The 17,470-nt window shown below is 45.9% G+C and overlaps 1 protein-coding gene across 1 annotated transcript in view; it reads left to right on the top strand.

Annotated features, from left to right (window-relative positions):
- UMODL1 (uromodulin like 1) overlaps positions 1 to 17,470 on the top strand; it is a 78,697-nt gene that overhangs the window by 10,030 nt on the left and 51,197 nt on the right. The window contains exons 2-4 of the mRNA XM_073577223.1: positions 4,167 to 4,409; positions 4,756 to 4,911; positions 5,232 to 5,353. Of these exons, the coding sequence (XP_073433324.1) occupies positions 4,167 to 4,409; positions 4,756 to 4,911; positions 5,232 to 5,353 (521 nt within the window). The remainder of the gene's footprint in view (positions 1 to 4,166; positions 4,410 to 4,755; positions 4,912 to 5,231; positions 5,354 to 17,470) is intronic.

The raw sequence follows: 17,470 nt of genomic DNA, 5'->3' as shown, positions 1-17,470 counted from the left end.
GCCCCTTTCCATAATACTCCTTACACACAGCCCCTCTCCATAATACTCCCCACATACAGCCCCTCTCCATAATGCTCCCCACACACTGCCCCTCTCCATAATACTCCCCACACACTGCCCCTCTCCATAATGCTCCCCACACACAGCCCCTTTCCATAATACTCCCTACACACAGCCCCTTTCCATAATGCTCCCCACACACAGCCCCTCTCTATAATGCTCCCCACACACAGCCCCTCTCCATAATACTCCCCACACACAGCCCCTCTCCATAATACCTCCCACACACAGCCCCTCTCCATAATACTCCTCACACACTGCCCCTCTCCATAATGCTCCCCACACACAGCCCCACTCCATAATGCTTCCCACACACTGCACCTCTCTATAATACTCCCCACACACTGCCCCTCTCCATAATACTCCCCACACACTGCCCCTCTCCATAATGCTCCCCACACACTGCCCCTCTCCATAATGCTCCCCACACTCAGCCCCTCTCCATAATACTCCCCACACACAGCCCCTTTCCATAATACTCCTTACACACAGCCCCTCTCCATAATACTCCCCACATACAGCCCCTCTCCATAATGCTCCCCACACACTGCCCCTCTCGATAATGCTCCCCACACACAGCCCCTCTCCATAATACTCCCCACACACAGCCCCTTTCCATAATACTCCTTACACACAGCCCCTCTCCATAATACTCCCCACATACAGCCCCTCTCCATAATGCTCCCCACACACTGCCCCTCTCCATAATACTCCCCACACACTGCCCCTCTCCATAATGCTCCCCACACACAGCCCCTTTCCATAATACTCCCCACACACAGCCCCTTTCCATAATGCTCCCCACACACAGCCCCTCTCTATAATGCTCCCCACACACAGCCCCTCTCCATAATACTCCCCACACACAGCCCCTCTCCATAATACCTCCCACACACAGCCCCTCTCCATAATACTCCCCACACACTGCCCCTCTCCATAATGCTCCCCACACACAGCCCCACTCCATAATGCTTCCCACACACTGCACCTCTCTATAATACTCCCCACACACTGCCCCTCTCCATAATACTCCCCACACACTGCCCCTCTCCATAATGCTCCCCACACACTGCCCCTCTCCATAATACTCCCCACACACTGCCCCTCTCCATAATGCTCCCCACACACAGCCCCTTTCCATAATACTCCTTACACACAGCCCCTCTCCATAATACTATATAATGTATTCCCTGGTAGTCTGGAGTATAACATGGGGTTAATACCTAGTGGTCTTAGTAATCTAAGTTAGAAAAGAGGATTTATACCTGGTGTTCAGTGGTACAATTAGGATTAATAATATATACCCTGGTAGTATAGGACAAAAAAAGAGAATCACTAGTGACACTTTTGGAGATACTGATGGAAGATATTGAGGCAAAAAAGACCTAACAGGCTCCCTTTAAAGGGGTTGTCCGGGATTTATATTTCCCCATGGATTGCAGACAAAGACGATAATAAGCACCACAATACTCACCTTCCCCAGGTACAGGGATGCCTCTTTGTTACTGCTGCAGTTTCTTCTTGACTTAGCAGTGAGTCCAATGTAGATAGCACATCTTATTAGGGGAAAATACCTCTTTCTCTGCCTTTATTGTGGGAGGAACGGCCCCATCGAGTGTCCGGGCCGGAACCAAGGGAGCCGTCATCTGGGTTCCGGGGGAAACTGTTCCCGAGGGACAGAGTTCTAGGACGGCCTGTTGTGACAGACAGATGGGCTGGGGGAGGGACCAGTATAAAGGAGGCGGGGAATCCCCGGGACAATGAGCTAGTAGACCGACACAGAAACAGCAGGAGACCGTGGGAGCAGCTGAAAGCGAAAGCAACTCACCAGTGCCAGGGAGGGCGCTCACCGAGGACCCCAGAAGGACGGTACCGAGGCAGTCATCTGGGACTTGCTGCCCCGCTCCAGCCCGCGGCCACTGTGGCCCCAGCTCAGCCCGCGGTTGCGGCCTACCCGCGGTCACCCGCGGCCGCTGAAATCTCGCTCGAGCCTGCGGCTGCGGCATGTTCCCCGCCACCCGCAGCCGCCCTGCTCTCACCAGTGGCCGCGGCAAGTACAGTGCCGCCGGCGGCCACCACTGTCCCGCTCCAGTCCGCAGCAGGGGCCGAGCCTCTGCTGGCCACGGACTCCCCGTCGCAGCCGTTAGCTGCGCAGGTGGTCTGTGATTCACCATCCTACATCGCTGCCGCTTGCCCCAGTCCAGGGACTGCGGCCCACCCATCCAAGGACTCCGCCGGGGCCTGTGGGGCTTCAGTGTCATGGCGAAGACTTCGCCAGCGCCTCAGCAACTGGGCCCAGCGACTACTACGCCGAAAGACCACCATCACGAACGGCGAGGGGCGTCTGGATGGCTAAGTTGACTATATATTTATGGACCCGTAGTCGGCCATACCGCGGCCCTATAGTGACCGGCTATTGCCGGAAGTAGTCGTGTTCTACCCGTTTGTGTTTGCTTGTTTAGAGCCCCTGCGAGGGCAACCTGTGTTACCCCTTTTGGTGATCAAGCCGTCACTGAGGAAAGTTCCCTCTAGTCTTATAAACGTTATTATAGAAAGCATCAAATTGTCTCGCGACTCGTCACTGCATCCTGCGTACCTGCAAATACCACATTATGACAATACTTCTCCTCTCTCTGACTTTTGAACCTCCTCAATAACAATAGCTAAAATAATTTTACTAGAAACAAGGGTGTTATGAATGGATCACCGAGGAGAAAAAAGCAAAACAAGCTAAGTCACAGAAAACCAGAGAGGTTGGTAACTATGCAGATTGCAGATCCCTGATCCTACCACACAACTAGCAGCTGTGGAGCGTACCTACGATGATCCTAGACACTTCGTCATGGCTGGAGGACTAAATAAGCCTAAAGCAAGAAAAGGGGAAAACTCACTGCCCCAGAGCAGACCCCAAAGGAAAGACAGCCCCCACATATGTATTGACGGTGAAACAAGATGAAAGAAAGCACAAACACAGGCAGGAAAATAGGCTGAGCAAATGATGGGGCCCAAACTAACTAGAAAGGAAAGGAAAGGAAAGACACTGCAACCTGCAAAAAACCCTACAAAAATAATGTCCAACACTTCTGATAGCAAAATTAACCCTGAAGTCACTAGACTTCTCCCACTATATCAGCACTCTGAAATATTCTGAGACAGAGCAAAAAGAGATCAAACTAGTAAGGGACAAAAAGCAAATTGGCAAATACAGATAAATAAGAGTGGAAATTCAGCACGGCCCCCAGCTGGGGCCGGCTGACCACACAAAAAACCGAATAGACCAACAAAATCAAGTGTGAACATTAGCAGAGAAACTTAGCTTTAGATGACTGGATCAGAGCTGAAAACCAAGAGCTGACAAGCCAGAAGGAATCACCAGCAGCAGAATAGGGCATCGGCTGTCTTAAATCCAATCTGAGACTCCTGAGGTCCAATCGTCATCATCATTCTCAGGTGGCAGATCTCCACCGATCAAATCAGCCTCACTACCTCCTGTTACCACCAGAGGGAGTCTGGAAGGAGAACTCACAACTGGTGAACCAGAGAATGAACTCACAACACAAGGGATTGTAATCTCACTGAAGGACCAGATTATAGCTTACTTTAAAAGTATATGGAAGGGGAAAGAGGGTGACAAAAAGACAGGTCATGGTGTCCTTTTTTTGTGTTTTATCTCACTCCGGTGCTGGATTCACAGCTACAATGCTCAGTGCTGCTGTATAATGTCCTCCATGCTGTTGCTACTTCTGAATCTACTACATAGAGACAGAGGAGAAGGAATCCCTCACCTCTCTGTATACTGTGTATGGGAGACATCTTGGCAGCTAGTCTCCACCTAGCAGCTCAGAGACAACTGAAGATTAGCAATAAAGCCTGCAAAGGGGAAAAATACAAATAATGACCATAAATAGTGTTATTCCTCATACACACACTGTGTACTTACCATTGTGAATCACAGGGAATTATAAGCACCCCAAAATTTCAGACACACCCACTGTAATACTAATTACCATCAAATTCTCCCTTTTGTGATCCATATTGCAAGAAAAAATTGTCTCTCCTGTAGAAAACTTTACATTTGATCTTTTTTTTCTCTTCTTATCTTTCAGGCGACATTATTTCTTCCTGGAGTTATCACGTCTGCAACCAAACAGTGACGGTAAACGTCTCCAAGATGGTGGAGTTTCAGAATCCGCGAGAAGAGCCGACCTGGTGCATGTCCTGGATCCCGTGGAAGCTCTGTACCAGAACCACGTATCAAAGCGAATACCGGACGGTCTATGTAGCAGAGACCTCTACGGTGAGGCGCTGCTGTGAGGGGTACCAGCCTGTGGGACACTACTGTGCCCTGTGTAAGTAATACTTTTTTTATTATTTTTTTCCTCCATCTGCTCAGTTGAATGCAATCTATTGATCCCTGTTATCAGCCAAGACCATAGCTGTATTACTGACTGTGGGGAAGTATCTAATTTATCTTCCTCTTCTGGGTTTCTCACTTCGGAGGACCCTTGCGACTGATTTCAGTCGTACCATTGTAATTCCTCATTTCTCCTGCGGGAGTGCTGCAGGGAGAACTGAAAACTTGCTGTTCCTGTACAGATTACAGCTGATCGCTGGGATTTATTTGTAATGAGCTTATAAACAAAGGTTTCTTGCAAGGCTTGGTTCACACCTTACATTATTTTGCTCTGACTACAGCTCTGAAGGATTCCCGTGTCGCACGACCAGGGATCTGTCCTGAAAGAGAAGACAGAAAGAACAGCTCCAAGTGTACATTCGACTATGACTGTCCAGGACTGCAGAAATGCTGTTCATCTTCCAATGGATCTTTGTGTGCCTCTCCTGCTCCTCCAGGTCAGTGCTGATTCTATAATACCAAACTCCACGACGATGACAAAGCAATAACCTCCTGCCCGGACATTGCAGCTTAAGTAGATGGGACTGAGCTGCAGTACCAGGCACAGCCACTACAGCAATATGGCGCTCTACCTGGTCAACAGCAAGGCAGTTAGGTTGTCCAGTGGTAGGAAAAGGGGGAAAGTTGGACGCCAACCAGTCTGATATTGGTGGTCTGTCATAAGGATAGAGAAACAGTATTATGTTCCTGTAAAAAAATTAAAGTAATTTATGTGCAATCATTTATAAATGTCTAACCTCAATTTTTTTTATTCTAGCTCTAATCAGGAACACAATGAAATACTGGTACAATGGTACAATCGTCATAAAAATGGGCTACGATCAGTTGATCCGGTTGGATGAAGATCTCGTTAATCACACCAGATTGTTACACTCAATGGTTTGTACAATAAAATGACTGCTATAATGCTGCTCCTATGCACAAGAATATAACTACTATAATACTGTCCCTATGTGCAAGAATATAACTACTATAATACTGCTCCTATGCACAAGAATATAACTACTATAATACTGACCCTATGTACAAGAATATAACTACTATAATACTGCTCCTATGTACAAGAATATAACTACTATAATAATGACCCTATGTACAAGAATATAACTACTATAATACTGCTCCCTATGTACAAGAATATAACTATTATAATACTGCCCCTATGTACAAGAATATAACTATTATAATACTGCTCCTATGTACAAGAATTTAACTACTATAATACTGCCCCTATGTACAAGAATATAACTACTATAATACTGCCCCTATATACAAGAAGATAACTACTATAATACTGCCCCTATGTACAAGAATGTAGCTACTATAATACTGCCCCTATGTACAAGAATATAACTACTATAATACTGCCCCCTATGTACAAGAATATAACTACTATAATACTGCCCCTATGTACAAGAATGTAACTACTATAATACTGCCCCCTATGTACAAGAATGTAACTACTATAATACTGCCCCTATGTACAAGAATATAACTACTATAATACTGCCTCCTATGTACAAGAATATAACTACTATAATACTGACCCTATGTACATGAATGTAACTACTATAATACTGCTCCTATGTACAAGAATATAACTACTATACTACTGCCCCTATGTACAAGAATATAACTACTATAATACTGCCCCTATGTACAAGAATATAACTACTATAATACTGACCCTATATACATGAATATAACTACTATAATACTGCTCCTATGTACAAGAATATAACTACTATAATACTGCCCCTATGTACAAGAATATAACTATTATAATACTGCCCCTATGTACAAGAATATAACTACTAAAATACTGCCCCTATGTACAAGAATATAACTACTATAATACTGCCCCTATGTACAAGAATATAACTACTATAATACTGCCCCTATGTACAAGAATATAACTACTATAATACTGCCCCTATGTACAAGAATATAACTACTATAATACTGCCCCTATGTACAAGAATATAACTACTATAATACTGCTCCTATGTACAAGAATATAACTACTATAATACTGCCCCTATGTACAAGAATATAACTACTATTATACTGCCTCCTAGCTGAGAGGTTGTGTGTCAGTGGTTCTCCTCATGTCTGGAGCAAGCCCAGGGAAGGGCCACCCTGGGCGGGGAAGCTCCCCTGGCAAGGCCCAGGCTTCCTGGCCTACACTGGGACAAGCCTCCCAGGTTTATACTAATGGGAATGTTAATCCCAAAGCCACTGTGAGACCAGTGAATGCAGCGAGTCAAAGCTGCAGCAGTTCTGTAAAGGAGGAAAAGGCTTTGACTAAAGTTTTGGGAGGAAAGCCAGCTCCAGTTCCAGCAAAGAAACAAGAAGGCAATGTGTCAGTGAGTGATGGAAACCAGCTGAATGTGAAGTCTTGTAGCTCTCCAGTCAGTAAGCAGCTCCTGCCAGGTGCACAGGTGAGATCGGCCCCAGCTGTGCAGATCACCTCTCCTGCTTCCAGGCAGAGACGGACGTCTTTGGAAAGGCAGACAATGCAGGAGAACCTACAGCAGCATGGCAGTATGGCGCGGTCAGGACGCACACGGTCACAGTCAGGTGGCAGCGATAAACCTGCTGCGGAGCCTGCATCCAGCCAAGGGGCCACAAAACCATCCGTGGTGGACCCGCACAAGACTGTGTTCAAAACCCCTGTACCCGTGCTCAAGACTAAGCCTGTGGAGCCGGCGCGTGCACCCGAGCTGCAGCTAGCGGATGAGATACCGGGACTTGTCCGAAAACTGGGTGAGTTACAGCAGCAAAAAAAAGCGCTGCAAATGGAGGTAGACTTCATCTATAGTCTAAAGACCACTAATCCTGCCAGTAATGACGCCTATGACCTATCACTGAACACACTGGGTGTACAGCTGGCGAGTGTTGTGCAGGACACTGAATCTGTGCTGGAGAGCATGGGGCCCCTGGCAGAGACCTACAGGAACCGCGAGCGGTTCGCCTCCTATAAGCAGGACTGTGCTGTAGAGGCCAGGACCCCTGATGTTCAGGACGGGACCCCCCAGCAGTGGACACGGCCAGTGTTACAGGCTGCCCGCTTCTGCTTCCAGGAGGGAAAACAACTGCAGCAGCAGGCAGCTCAGTGTGAACAGGAGCATACACTTCAGACTGCAGCAGAGGCACCACAGGTCCCAGAATGCCCCACACAGGAGCAGGACAGTGTATGTGAGACTGTTTGTGTTGATGAGGCAGCCGAGTGTGAACAGGAGCACACACTGCAGACTCCAGCAGAGGCACCACAGGTCCCAGAATGCCCCACACAGGAGCAGGACAGTATGTGTGAGACTGTTTGTGCTGATGAGGCCGAGGCTGAGGCTGAAGCACAGACTGTGGCTGGGGATGCTGTGCCCATGGGGTCGGAGGTTGGAGGGGTTTCACATTCTGTATTGGACGTCGCACTGTCTGATAATGATGCTGCTTATAATAATGTGCATGATATGTGTGACTATCCCCCTTTGCCATCCAGTCCACAAGGTGTGACAGCCCCCCCTGCTGCAGGCCCTCTCCCTGTCACTCAGCCCAGTGTGACCCGGCAGGTGCCCCCCAGGAATGCCTGGAGCCGCGGCGCCCCATCCTTCACTTCCAGCGCCAGGTATACCGGCCAGACATTCAAGCGCATTAATGTGGTGCGGTTTAAATACATAGGTGCCAAGGAGGATCTGCCACAACGCAGGTATGTGGTGAGAGAGCTGCTCTGCGGCCAGATGGGGTTTGTGGCAAATGAGATACTGGCGGTGTCTAATCTTCAGGACAGGCAGGGCTACGAGGTCAGCTTCAAGCTCATGTCTGACCTGGATAGATTCTGGGCCAATTACCCCAAGTTCAGAGATGCTGAGGGCTGGAATAAGTTTGTGTTGGTTCCTATCTCCAGGCCGGACACTGTCACAGTGAATATCACCTTCTGGAATGAGGCCGTTCCTCCACAGGACATCGAGGTGTGGCTCCGGAGACACTGTGACCTCGTCTCTGGACTCACCAAGGTCAGAGATGAGGATGGTATCTGGACAATGGGGTGGCGGGTCTTGGTGAAACTGCGGCAATGTGATAACATCACTGACCACTTACCCAACTCCTTCATTGGGAGGGAGCAGGGAAGGTGTTATTATCCCGGGCAACCCAGAAAGTGTTTCAGATGTGGTGGGAAAGGTCATCTGGCTAACGCCTGTACTGTGGTGAAGTGCAGTCTGTGTGGGGCAATCGGCCATGTCGCTGCAGACTGCCGGGATGTCAGGTGCAACCTCTGTGGTAGGATGGGCCACCCTCACAGGGACTGTCCAGACGCCTGGCACAACATCTGCAGAGTTTTCCCTGATGAGTTAGTAATGGCAGGGGCAGAGGCTCAGGAGGATGAGGATGTGGTGGCAGGGACACGTGAGGAGGAGTATTTAATGTCAGGAGAGATGTTGACCAGCTCAGATGCCCACCAGGAGTCCACTCAGGCAGCACCAGAGAAGCAGGGTGCAGAGGGGAACATGGATGTCGTCCATCAGGTCCAGCAGCCTCAGATAGCCCCCCCTTCAGCATCGCTGTCTGTATCTGATGACTGGAACCTTAATAATAAAAGGAAGAAAAAGAACACATCCTCCCGTAAACCTGAGGCAGAATATGACACTGGTCAGATTGCTAGTAAGAAGGTTCAGAATTCTGCAGGAGTGATGGTCGTGTCCAACAAGTATGGAGTTTTATCTGACTCCAATGGTGACGATTATGAGGAAGAGTTGAGGAAAGTTGATGCTGAGTGTGACAGGGACATAGAGGACCATCCCCCGCCAAAGCGGAAGCCCTTATCTGTGGACCCTCAGGTAGAGTCTGGCATGGACACCAGTGGTGGACAGAACATCTCTGACTCATGATGATGGCTGTTACTCTGCTCCTTCTATATTGTGTTGTGATGGCGGGGTTCTCATTGACAGTGACCTCGAGCAATGTGAATAGCATTAAGCTGAGGAGAACTAGACACGTGGTGTACGAACATCTCAAATATCTGGACACAGATGTCATCTTCCTGCAGGAGACACGACTGACATCTCTGGGGCTTATGAGAGAGGCTGAGAGGGAATGGCGGTCCGGTCCTTCTTTCTGGTCACTGGCTGTAGAGCCTTACGCCGGGGTCGCTGTCCTGTTTAACACCAATGATGTGACTGTGCATAGGATGACGGAGGTGGCCATGGGAAGATGTCTGGTCCTGGAAGTCACTATCCATGGGAGGCGACTCCGACTTATTAACATCTATGGGCCACAGACAGTGACTGACAGGATCCAGCTGTTTAATGACGTCAAGCCTTACCTCTTCACTTCTCTTCCAGTGGTGATGGCGGGGGACTTTAATGCCATAATGACATCAGGTGACAGCTCCTCAGGCAGGGCAGTGACCAGGGACGGTAAGGTCCTGCATAACGTCATAATGCAGGCAGGACTGACTGACGTTTTCACGCAGGGTGGGCGACAGCCAAAATTCACATATTCATGTTCCAACAGGAGCAGTAGGATAGATTTTGCTTTTGTCAGTCCTACTGAGGCTGTCGGCGCCCTGAGTGAGAAGGTCGTCCCTTACTCTGATCACCTTGCCTTGTGCTTCTCTTTGGGTTCCTCTAACCGTCCGGACATTGGTAGAGGGTTGTGGAAGCTCAATTCCAGTCTCCTGGATGATGCCTATGTTCAGAGCCGTGTTCACTCCCTTATTCAGCTTCATCTAGACAGGGTTGACTTCTATGACAACATGACCGACTGGTGGGAGGACGTCAAGGAGGATATCAGATCCCTCTTAAAGAGACTGTCAGTTAATAAAGGGAGGAATAAGTACAGCCAGTACCTAAAGCTGCGCAAAGAATTGGAGTCACTGTATTCGGTGGGCGGGGATGACAAAGTGAAGATCGACCGGCTGAAATCTGAGATAAAGCAGTATCAGTATAGCAGGTATACCTCCCTGGTTCTTGGACGGGATTATGGGTCCTTAGGGGCCCCTGATCCCTTTGAGAATTGCAGGGAGAGGGTGGCCAAAAAAATGGTCACGGGTCTCACAGACTCCCAGGGTGTATTGCAGGATTCACGGGAGGGTATCCTGGAGATGGTGAGATCTTACTATGCTGACTTGTTTCAGAGGAAAGTTTTGGATAAAGATAAGATGGCTCAATTCTTGGAGGCAACTCCAGTGCCTGATACTAATGATCTGGACTTTTCTCCTTTGACAGCAGAATTAACGGTGGAGGAAGTTAAGGAGGCTATTGATAAGTTATATCTGAAGAAGGCCCAGGTCCAGATGGTATAACGACAGAATTTTATAAGAAATTCAGAGACCTCCTGGCTCCAATTCTCGTGGATGTGTATAGAAATTGTCTAGAAAATCACCTGATGCCTCCATCCATGAGAGTGTCCTCGTTAATTTTGCTGTCTAAAGGTAAAGAGCCGAGCGACATCAAGAACTGGAGGCCGATTGCCCTCTTGAATGTGGACAGGAAGATTCTAGCAAAGATCCTATTTTCTAGATTAGTCTGTTTGTCCCCGGCACTGTTGGCAGGATCTCAGTTTGGCACAGTAAAAGGGCAGAACATCTCTGGAGCAGTCATCTCGATACGGGAGATGTTTGAGAGATGTAAAGCTCTGCGGTGTGGGAGATATGTTGTTAGTCTGGACCAGGCTAAAGCCTTTGACAGGGTTGATCATGACTATCTGTGGGCCACTTTGTCAAAGTACGGTATTCCGGGACAATTTGTGGATTGGCTGAAGACGTTGTACAGAGAGGCGGTGAGCTTTCCTCTGATTAATGGTTGGCAGGGTGACACTTTTGGAGTTGGGGCGGGGGTGAGACAGGGCTGCCCAATGAGTCCGCTCCTGTATGTTTTTGCCCTAGACCTGTTTCTGAGGTCACTGCAGGAGTGCGATTTTCAGGGGGTGCCGGTCCCCCACTGCCCGCCTCTGAATGTTGTTGCCTATGCAGATGATGTGACGCTGGTGATCTCCAATCCTCGTGAGGTGCAGATGTTATCTGCGTCCATCAGAAGCTACTCAGAGGCCTCCGGGTCTCTGGTTAACCTTGAAAAGAGCCAAGCTCTGTGGACATTAGATACTGAGCCCAGCTTTGATCTGCCGCAGTTTTCCAAAGCCTCCACCCATATTAAGATCCTAGGGGTTAAATTTGGGAGGGATGATAATGCCATGCTAAATTGGGAGGAGAAATTGGAAACCGGAAATGCAAAGGTTCAGCGATGGAAGAACTGGAGGCTGACCTACAGAGAAAGGGTCACAATGTTGAAGACGTACCTGGTCCCCGTTTTCTTGTATGTCTCTGTCGCTTTCCCTTTGCCAGAATCTTTCTCAGCGAGGCTCTTCAGCCTGTTCTTCCAGCTCTTGTGGGGGAATAGGTTGAACCTAATAAAGAGGGGAATAACGTACCTACGGCGGAGAGAGGGTGGGCTGGATATGTTGAATCCAAGGGTTTTCTTTGACTCCTTGTTTCTAAAGGTGAATTTTGGGAACATGGACTCAAACAGTAGCTCCCTGTGGGTAAATAGTATCAGGTACTGGATATTGCCTTTTGCAGAATCTTGGGTGCGAGGCGGCAGTCTCAAGAGGAGGAGATGGACAGGTGACCACCTCCCCCAGTATCTGGAATATGGTCTGAAGTGTGTTAGGAGGTGGGGACTGGAGAAGTCTTACATTGAGAGCAGTACGAGAAGAGACCTGTATGCTCGTGTATGTAGGACTTTCTTCTACTCTCCACTGGCCCTGAGAGATTGTGTCACCACCACCCTGCAGGAAAGCCTTAGGTTCCTAAACGGGAAACGACTTCCTCCTAAACTGTTTGATGTCACTTGGCTTTCACTGCATAGTCGGCTCTTTGTCAGAGGGAACCTGAAACATCTGTGTGTCTCTGATCGGAATTGTCCCCTTGGTTGTCAGCAGGAGGAAACTATGGAGCACTTTATATGTGATTGCTGGGGAGGGAGGAAGATCTGGGAGGAAGTGTCAGCTAATCTAAAAATCCCCAGACTGCGGACCCTAAAGTATCCCGACATTATCTATGGTGTCCCCTCCACTGTTAGTGACATCAACAGAGAGACGATGTACATTATAATCAGTGTCATCAAATATTATCACTGGCACATGAGAACCCGGGTGTCACTACACAATGAGCTGTTCGATCACACCGCTGCCGCCAATCAGGTTATGTCAGAACTCCGGTGGATAAAATCACTGGAAGTTGGAAGGAGTCCGAGAAACATAACGTTATGGAGAAACGTAAAATTCAGTTAGAAAAATATGATGTTTTTTTTTTTTTTTTTTTCTAACTTTCTTTTTCTATCCCCAGGTGTGGACACTTTAATTTATTTATGAATATGATCTGATTATGTAGTGCTGTGTATATATTACCTAAGTGGTTTGTGTTTTGTAATACTGGATGATTTTTGTTTTATTATAATTGTTTTATGTTTGGTTTATAATAAAAATTGCCCCTATGTACAAGAATATAACTACTATACTACTGCCCCCTATGTACAAGAATATAACTACTATAATACTGCCCCCTATGTACAAGAATATACAGTCATATGTAAAAGTTTGGGCACCCCTATGAATGTTAACCTTTTTTCTTTATAACAATTTTGTTTTTTGCAACAGGTATTTCAGTTTCATATATCTAATAACTGATGGACTCAGTTATATTTCTGGATTCAAATGAGGTTTATTGTACTAACAGAAAATGTGCAATCTGCATTTAAACAAAATTTGACCGGTGCAAAAGTATGGGCACCCTTATCATTTTCTTGATTTGAACACTCCTAGCTACTTTTTACTGACTTCCTGAAGCACTAAATTGGTTTTGTAACCTCATTGAGCTTTGAACTTCATAGCCAGGTGTATCCAATCATGAGAAAAGGTATTTAAAGTGGCCACTTGCAAGTAGTTCTCCTATTTGATTCTCCTATGAAGAGTGGCATCATGGGCTCCTCAAAACAACTCTCAAATGATCTGAAAACAAAGATTATTCAACATAGCTTTTCAGGGGAAGGATACAAAAAGTTGTCTCAGAGATTTAACCTGTCAGTTTCCACTGTGAGGAACATGGTAAGGAAATGGAAGAACACAGGTACAGTTCTTGTTCAGCCCAGAAGTGGCAGGCCGAGAAAAATATCAGAAAGGCAGAGAAGAAGAATGGTGAGAACAGTCAAGGACAATCCACAGACCACCTCCAAAGACCTGCAGCATCATCTTGCTGCAGATGGTGTGACTGTGCATCGGTCAACAATACAGCGCACTTTGCACAAGGAGAAGCTGTATGGGAGAGTGATGCGAAAGAAGCCGTTTCTGCAAGCACGCCACAAACAGAGTCGCCTGAGGTATGCAAAAGCACATTTGGACAAGCCAGCTACATTTTGGAAGAAGGTCCTGTGGACTGATGAAACAAAGATTGAGTTGTTTGGTCATACAAAAAGGCGTTATGCGTGGAGGCTAAAAAACACAGCATTCCAAGAAAAACACTTGCTACCCACAGTAAAATTTGGTGGAGGTTCCATCATGCTTTGGGGCTGTGCGGCCAATGCCGGCACCGGGAATCTTGTTAAAGTTGAGGGTCGCATGGATTCAACTCAGTATCAGCAGATTCTTGACATTAATGTGCAAGAATCAGTGACGAAGTTGAAGTTATGCAGGGGATGGATATTTCAGCAAGACGATGATCCAAAACACTGCTCCAAATCTACTCAGGCATTCATGCAGAGGAACAATTACAATGTTCTGGAATGGCCATCCCAGTCCCCAGACCTGAATATCATTGAACATCTGTGGGATGATTTGAAGCGGGCTGTCCATGCTTGGCGACCATCAAACTTAACTGAACTGGAATTGTTTTGTAAACAGGAATGGTCACAAATACCTTCATCCAGGATCCAGGAACTCATTAATAGCTACAGGAAGCGACTAGAGGCTGTTATTTTTGCAAAAGGAGGATCTACGAAATATTAATGTCACTTTTATGTTGAGGTGCCCATACTTTTGCATCGGTCAAATTTTGTTTAAATGCAGATTGCACATTTTCTGTTAGTACAATAAACCTCATTTGAATCCAGAAATAAAACTGAGTCCATCAGTTATTAGATATATGAAACTGAAATAGCTGTTGCAAAAACCAAAATTGTTATAAAGAAAAAGGTTAACATTAATAGGGGTGCCCAAACTTTAACATATGACTGTAACTACTATAATACTGCCCCTATGTACAAGAATATAACTACTATAATGCTGCCCCTATGTACAAGAATATAACTACTATAATACTGCCCCCTATGTACAAGAATATAACTACTATAATACTGCCCCTATGTACAAGAATATAACTACTATAATACTGCCCCTATGTACAAGAATATAACTACTATAATACTGCCCCTATGTACAAGAATATAACTACTATAATACTGCCCCTATGTACAAGAATATAACTACTATAATACTGCTCCTATATACAAGAATATAACTACTATAATACTGCCCCTATGTACAATAGTATAACTGCTATAATACTGCCCTTATGTACAAGAATATAACTACTATAATTCTGCTCCTATGTACAAGAATATAACTACTATAATACTGCTCATATATACAAGAATATAACTACTATAATACTGCTCATATGTACAAGAATATAACTACTATAATACTGCCCCTATGTACAAGAATATAACTACTATAATACTGCCCCTATGTACAAGAATATAACTACTATATTACTGCCCTTATGTACAAGAATATAACTACTATAATACTGCCCACTATGTACAAGAATATAACTACTATAATACTGCCTCCTATGTACAAGAATATAACTACTATAATATTGCCCCTATGTACAAGAATATAACTACTATAATGCTGCTCCTATGTACAAGAATATAACTACTATAATACTGCCCCCTATGTACAAGAATATAACTACTATATTACTGCCCTTATGTACAAGAATATAACTACTATAATACTGCCTCCTATGTACAAGAATATAACTACTATAATCCTGCCCTTATGTACAAGAATATAACTACTATAATACTGCCCCTATGTACAAGAATATAACTACTATAATACCGCTCCTATGTACAGGAATAGAACTACTATAATACTGCTCCTATGTGCAGGAATATAACTACTATAATACTGCCCCTATGTACAAGAATATAACTACTATAATACTGCCCCCCAATGTACAAGAATATAACTACTATAATACTGCCCCTATGTACAAGAATATAACTACTATAATACTGCTCCTATGTACAATAATATAAGTCCTATAATACCCCAACTATGTCTAAGAATATAACTACTATACTACTGCCCCTATATATAAGAAAATAACTACTATAATATTGCCCCCTATGTACAAGAATATAACTGTCATGATCCAAGCTGGGTTTTGTATCCTGTTTCTCTTTTCCAGTCTGATCATGTCAAGGGTTAACTTTTCTCTGCCTCGTTCTGGCTCCAGGCCGGCTATATCTCTCCACTGCATCCTGCAGGCGGTGTCAGTTATAGTTTCTGCCTACGGCATGTGTAGCTGACTCTGCTTGCCCTGATTGGTCGTGCTGCTTTTGCTGACTGTACCCGTGTCTGTTTATTCCCCTGTTCCGTTCCCAACTCTGTGTTCCCCTTTTCGTGTTTAGACTCCCTAGTATTTGACTTGGCTTGTACTCTGACCTACTGTTTGTCTTTTGTCTTTGACATATCTGCTCCTGACTGGTATTGACTCATTTTGCTTGTTTCTGAATCTCTGCTTGTTTATTCCTTTGGTACTGTGCTACAGTCTAATATAGACCCGGCATGTTTTACTTTTCTGTGATGGTAGCCTCGCTGCTGCGCTGCAGGTCTGCTCTTGCTGTGTGCTATCTTCCCTCCACTCTATTGCCATCTAGTGGAGCTTGCATCTGCCTGCATAGCAGCAGTGTGACATTATTACTGACTGCAGACAGCTTTGGTCAGGGTGGCAGAGGACACTATCATGGGTCTCTCCCAGGGTAAACTCACTGCCGAACGGTATTGCCCAGAGATTAGGCGATCGTCCACCGACGTGACCTGGGATGACTCTGCGCTAAGATGTCAGTTCAGGAGGGGACTGTCAGATCATCTTAAGGACGCGTTGGCTCTCCATTCGTCACCCTGCTCCTTGGAGGAGGCTATGACTCAGGCCATTTGTATGGATCTGAGGTTGCGGGAGAGAGGTGTAATACAGGGAGAGGTTCCGTTACATTCGGCTAACTCTAATGTGGTACCTCACATGGAACCTATGCTTTTATAGTGGAGATCACAGACATTGGATAAAGGACTGCCCCTCTTGTCCACCGACTAAAAAGCCGCAGAGTCTGGGTGATTGCCGAGGAGGTCACCCAGACTCTCAGGTACCTTTTTCCTCATTTCAAAAAATATTGTTGGAGGTGGAACGTTGTTGTGGGAGTTGCTACACGCCCACTTCAGCTTTTTGTGGATTGTGGGTCGTCCATGAACTTTATTTACTCTAACTTGGTGACCAAGTGTAAGTTAGGGACAGTTAGGCTTGAGACTCCAATTCATATTATTGCCATTGACAAAACTTCTCTGTTTAAGAATGTTGTTAATTTTGTCTCAGATGAGTTCCTCCTGAAGGTGGGTTCCTTGCATCAGAAACGTATCTTATGTTATGTCTTGGACAATCTTCCAGTGGGACTGGTGTGGGGATTTCCTTGGTTACACAACCCTGTTATAGACTGGGAATCTCAGGATATTGTAAAATGGGGTCCTAATTGTTCTAAGGGTTGTCTTTCTACTGAACTTGTGTCTTACGTTAATCTGGAGGGTATTCCGGACTACCTGAGGGATTTTGAGGATATATTTTCCAAAAAGGATGCTGAGGTTTTACCACCACACCGCCCTTTTCATTGTACGATTAATCTGATTCCGGGTGCTAAATTGCCTAAGGCCCGTCTCTACAAC

This window comes from Dendrobates tinctorius, unplaced genomic scaffold, assembly GCF_039654945.1.
Source record: "Dendrobates tinctorius isolate UK_male_01 unplaced genomic scaffold, ASM3965494v1 ptg000054l, whole genome shotgun sequence".
Classification (NCBI taxonomy): Eukaryota; Metazoa; Chordata; class Amphibia; order Anura; family Dendrobatidae; genus Dendrobates; species Dendrobates tinctorius.
This window is presented reverse-complemented; position numbering and strand designations above follow the sequence as displayed.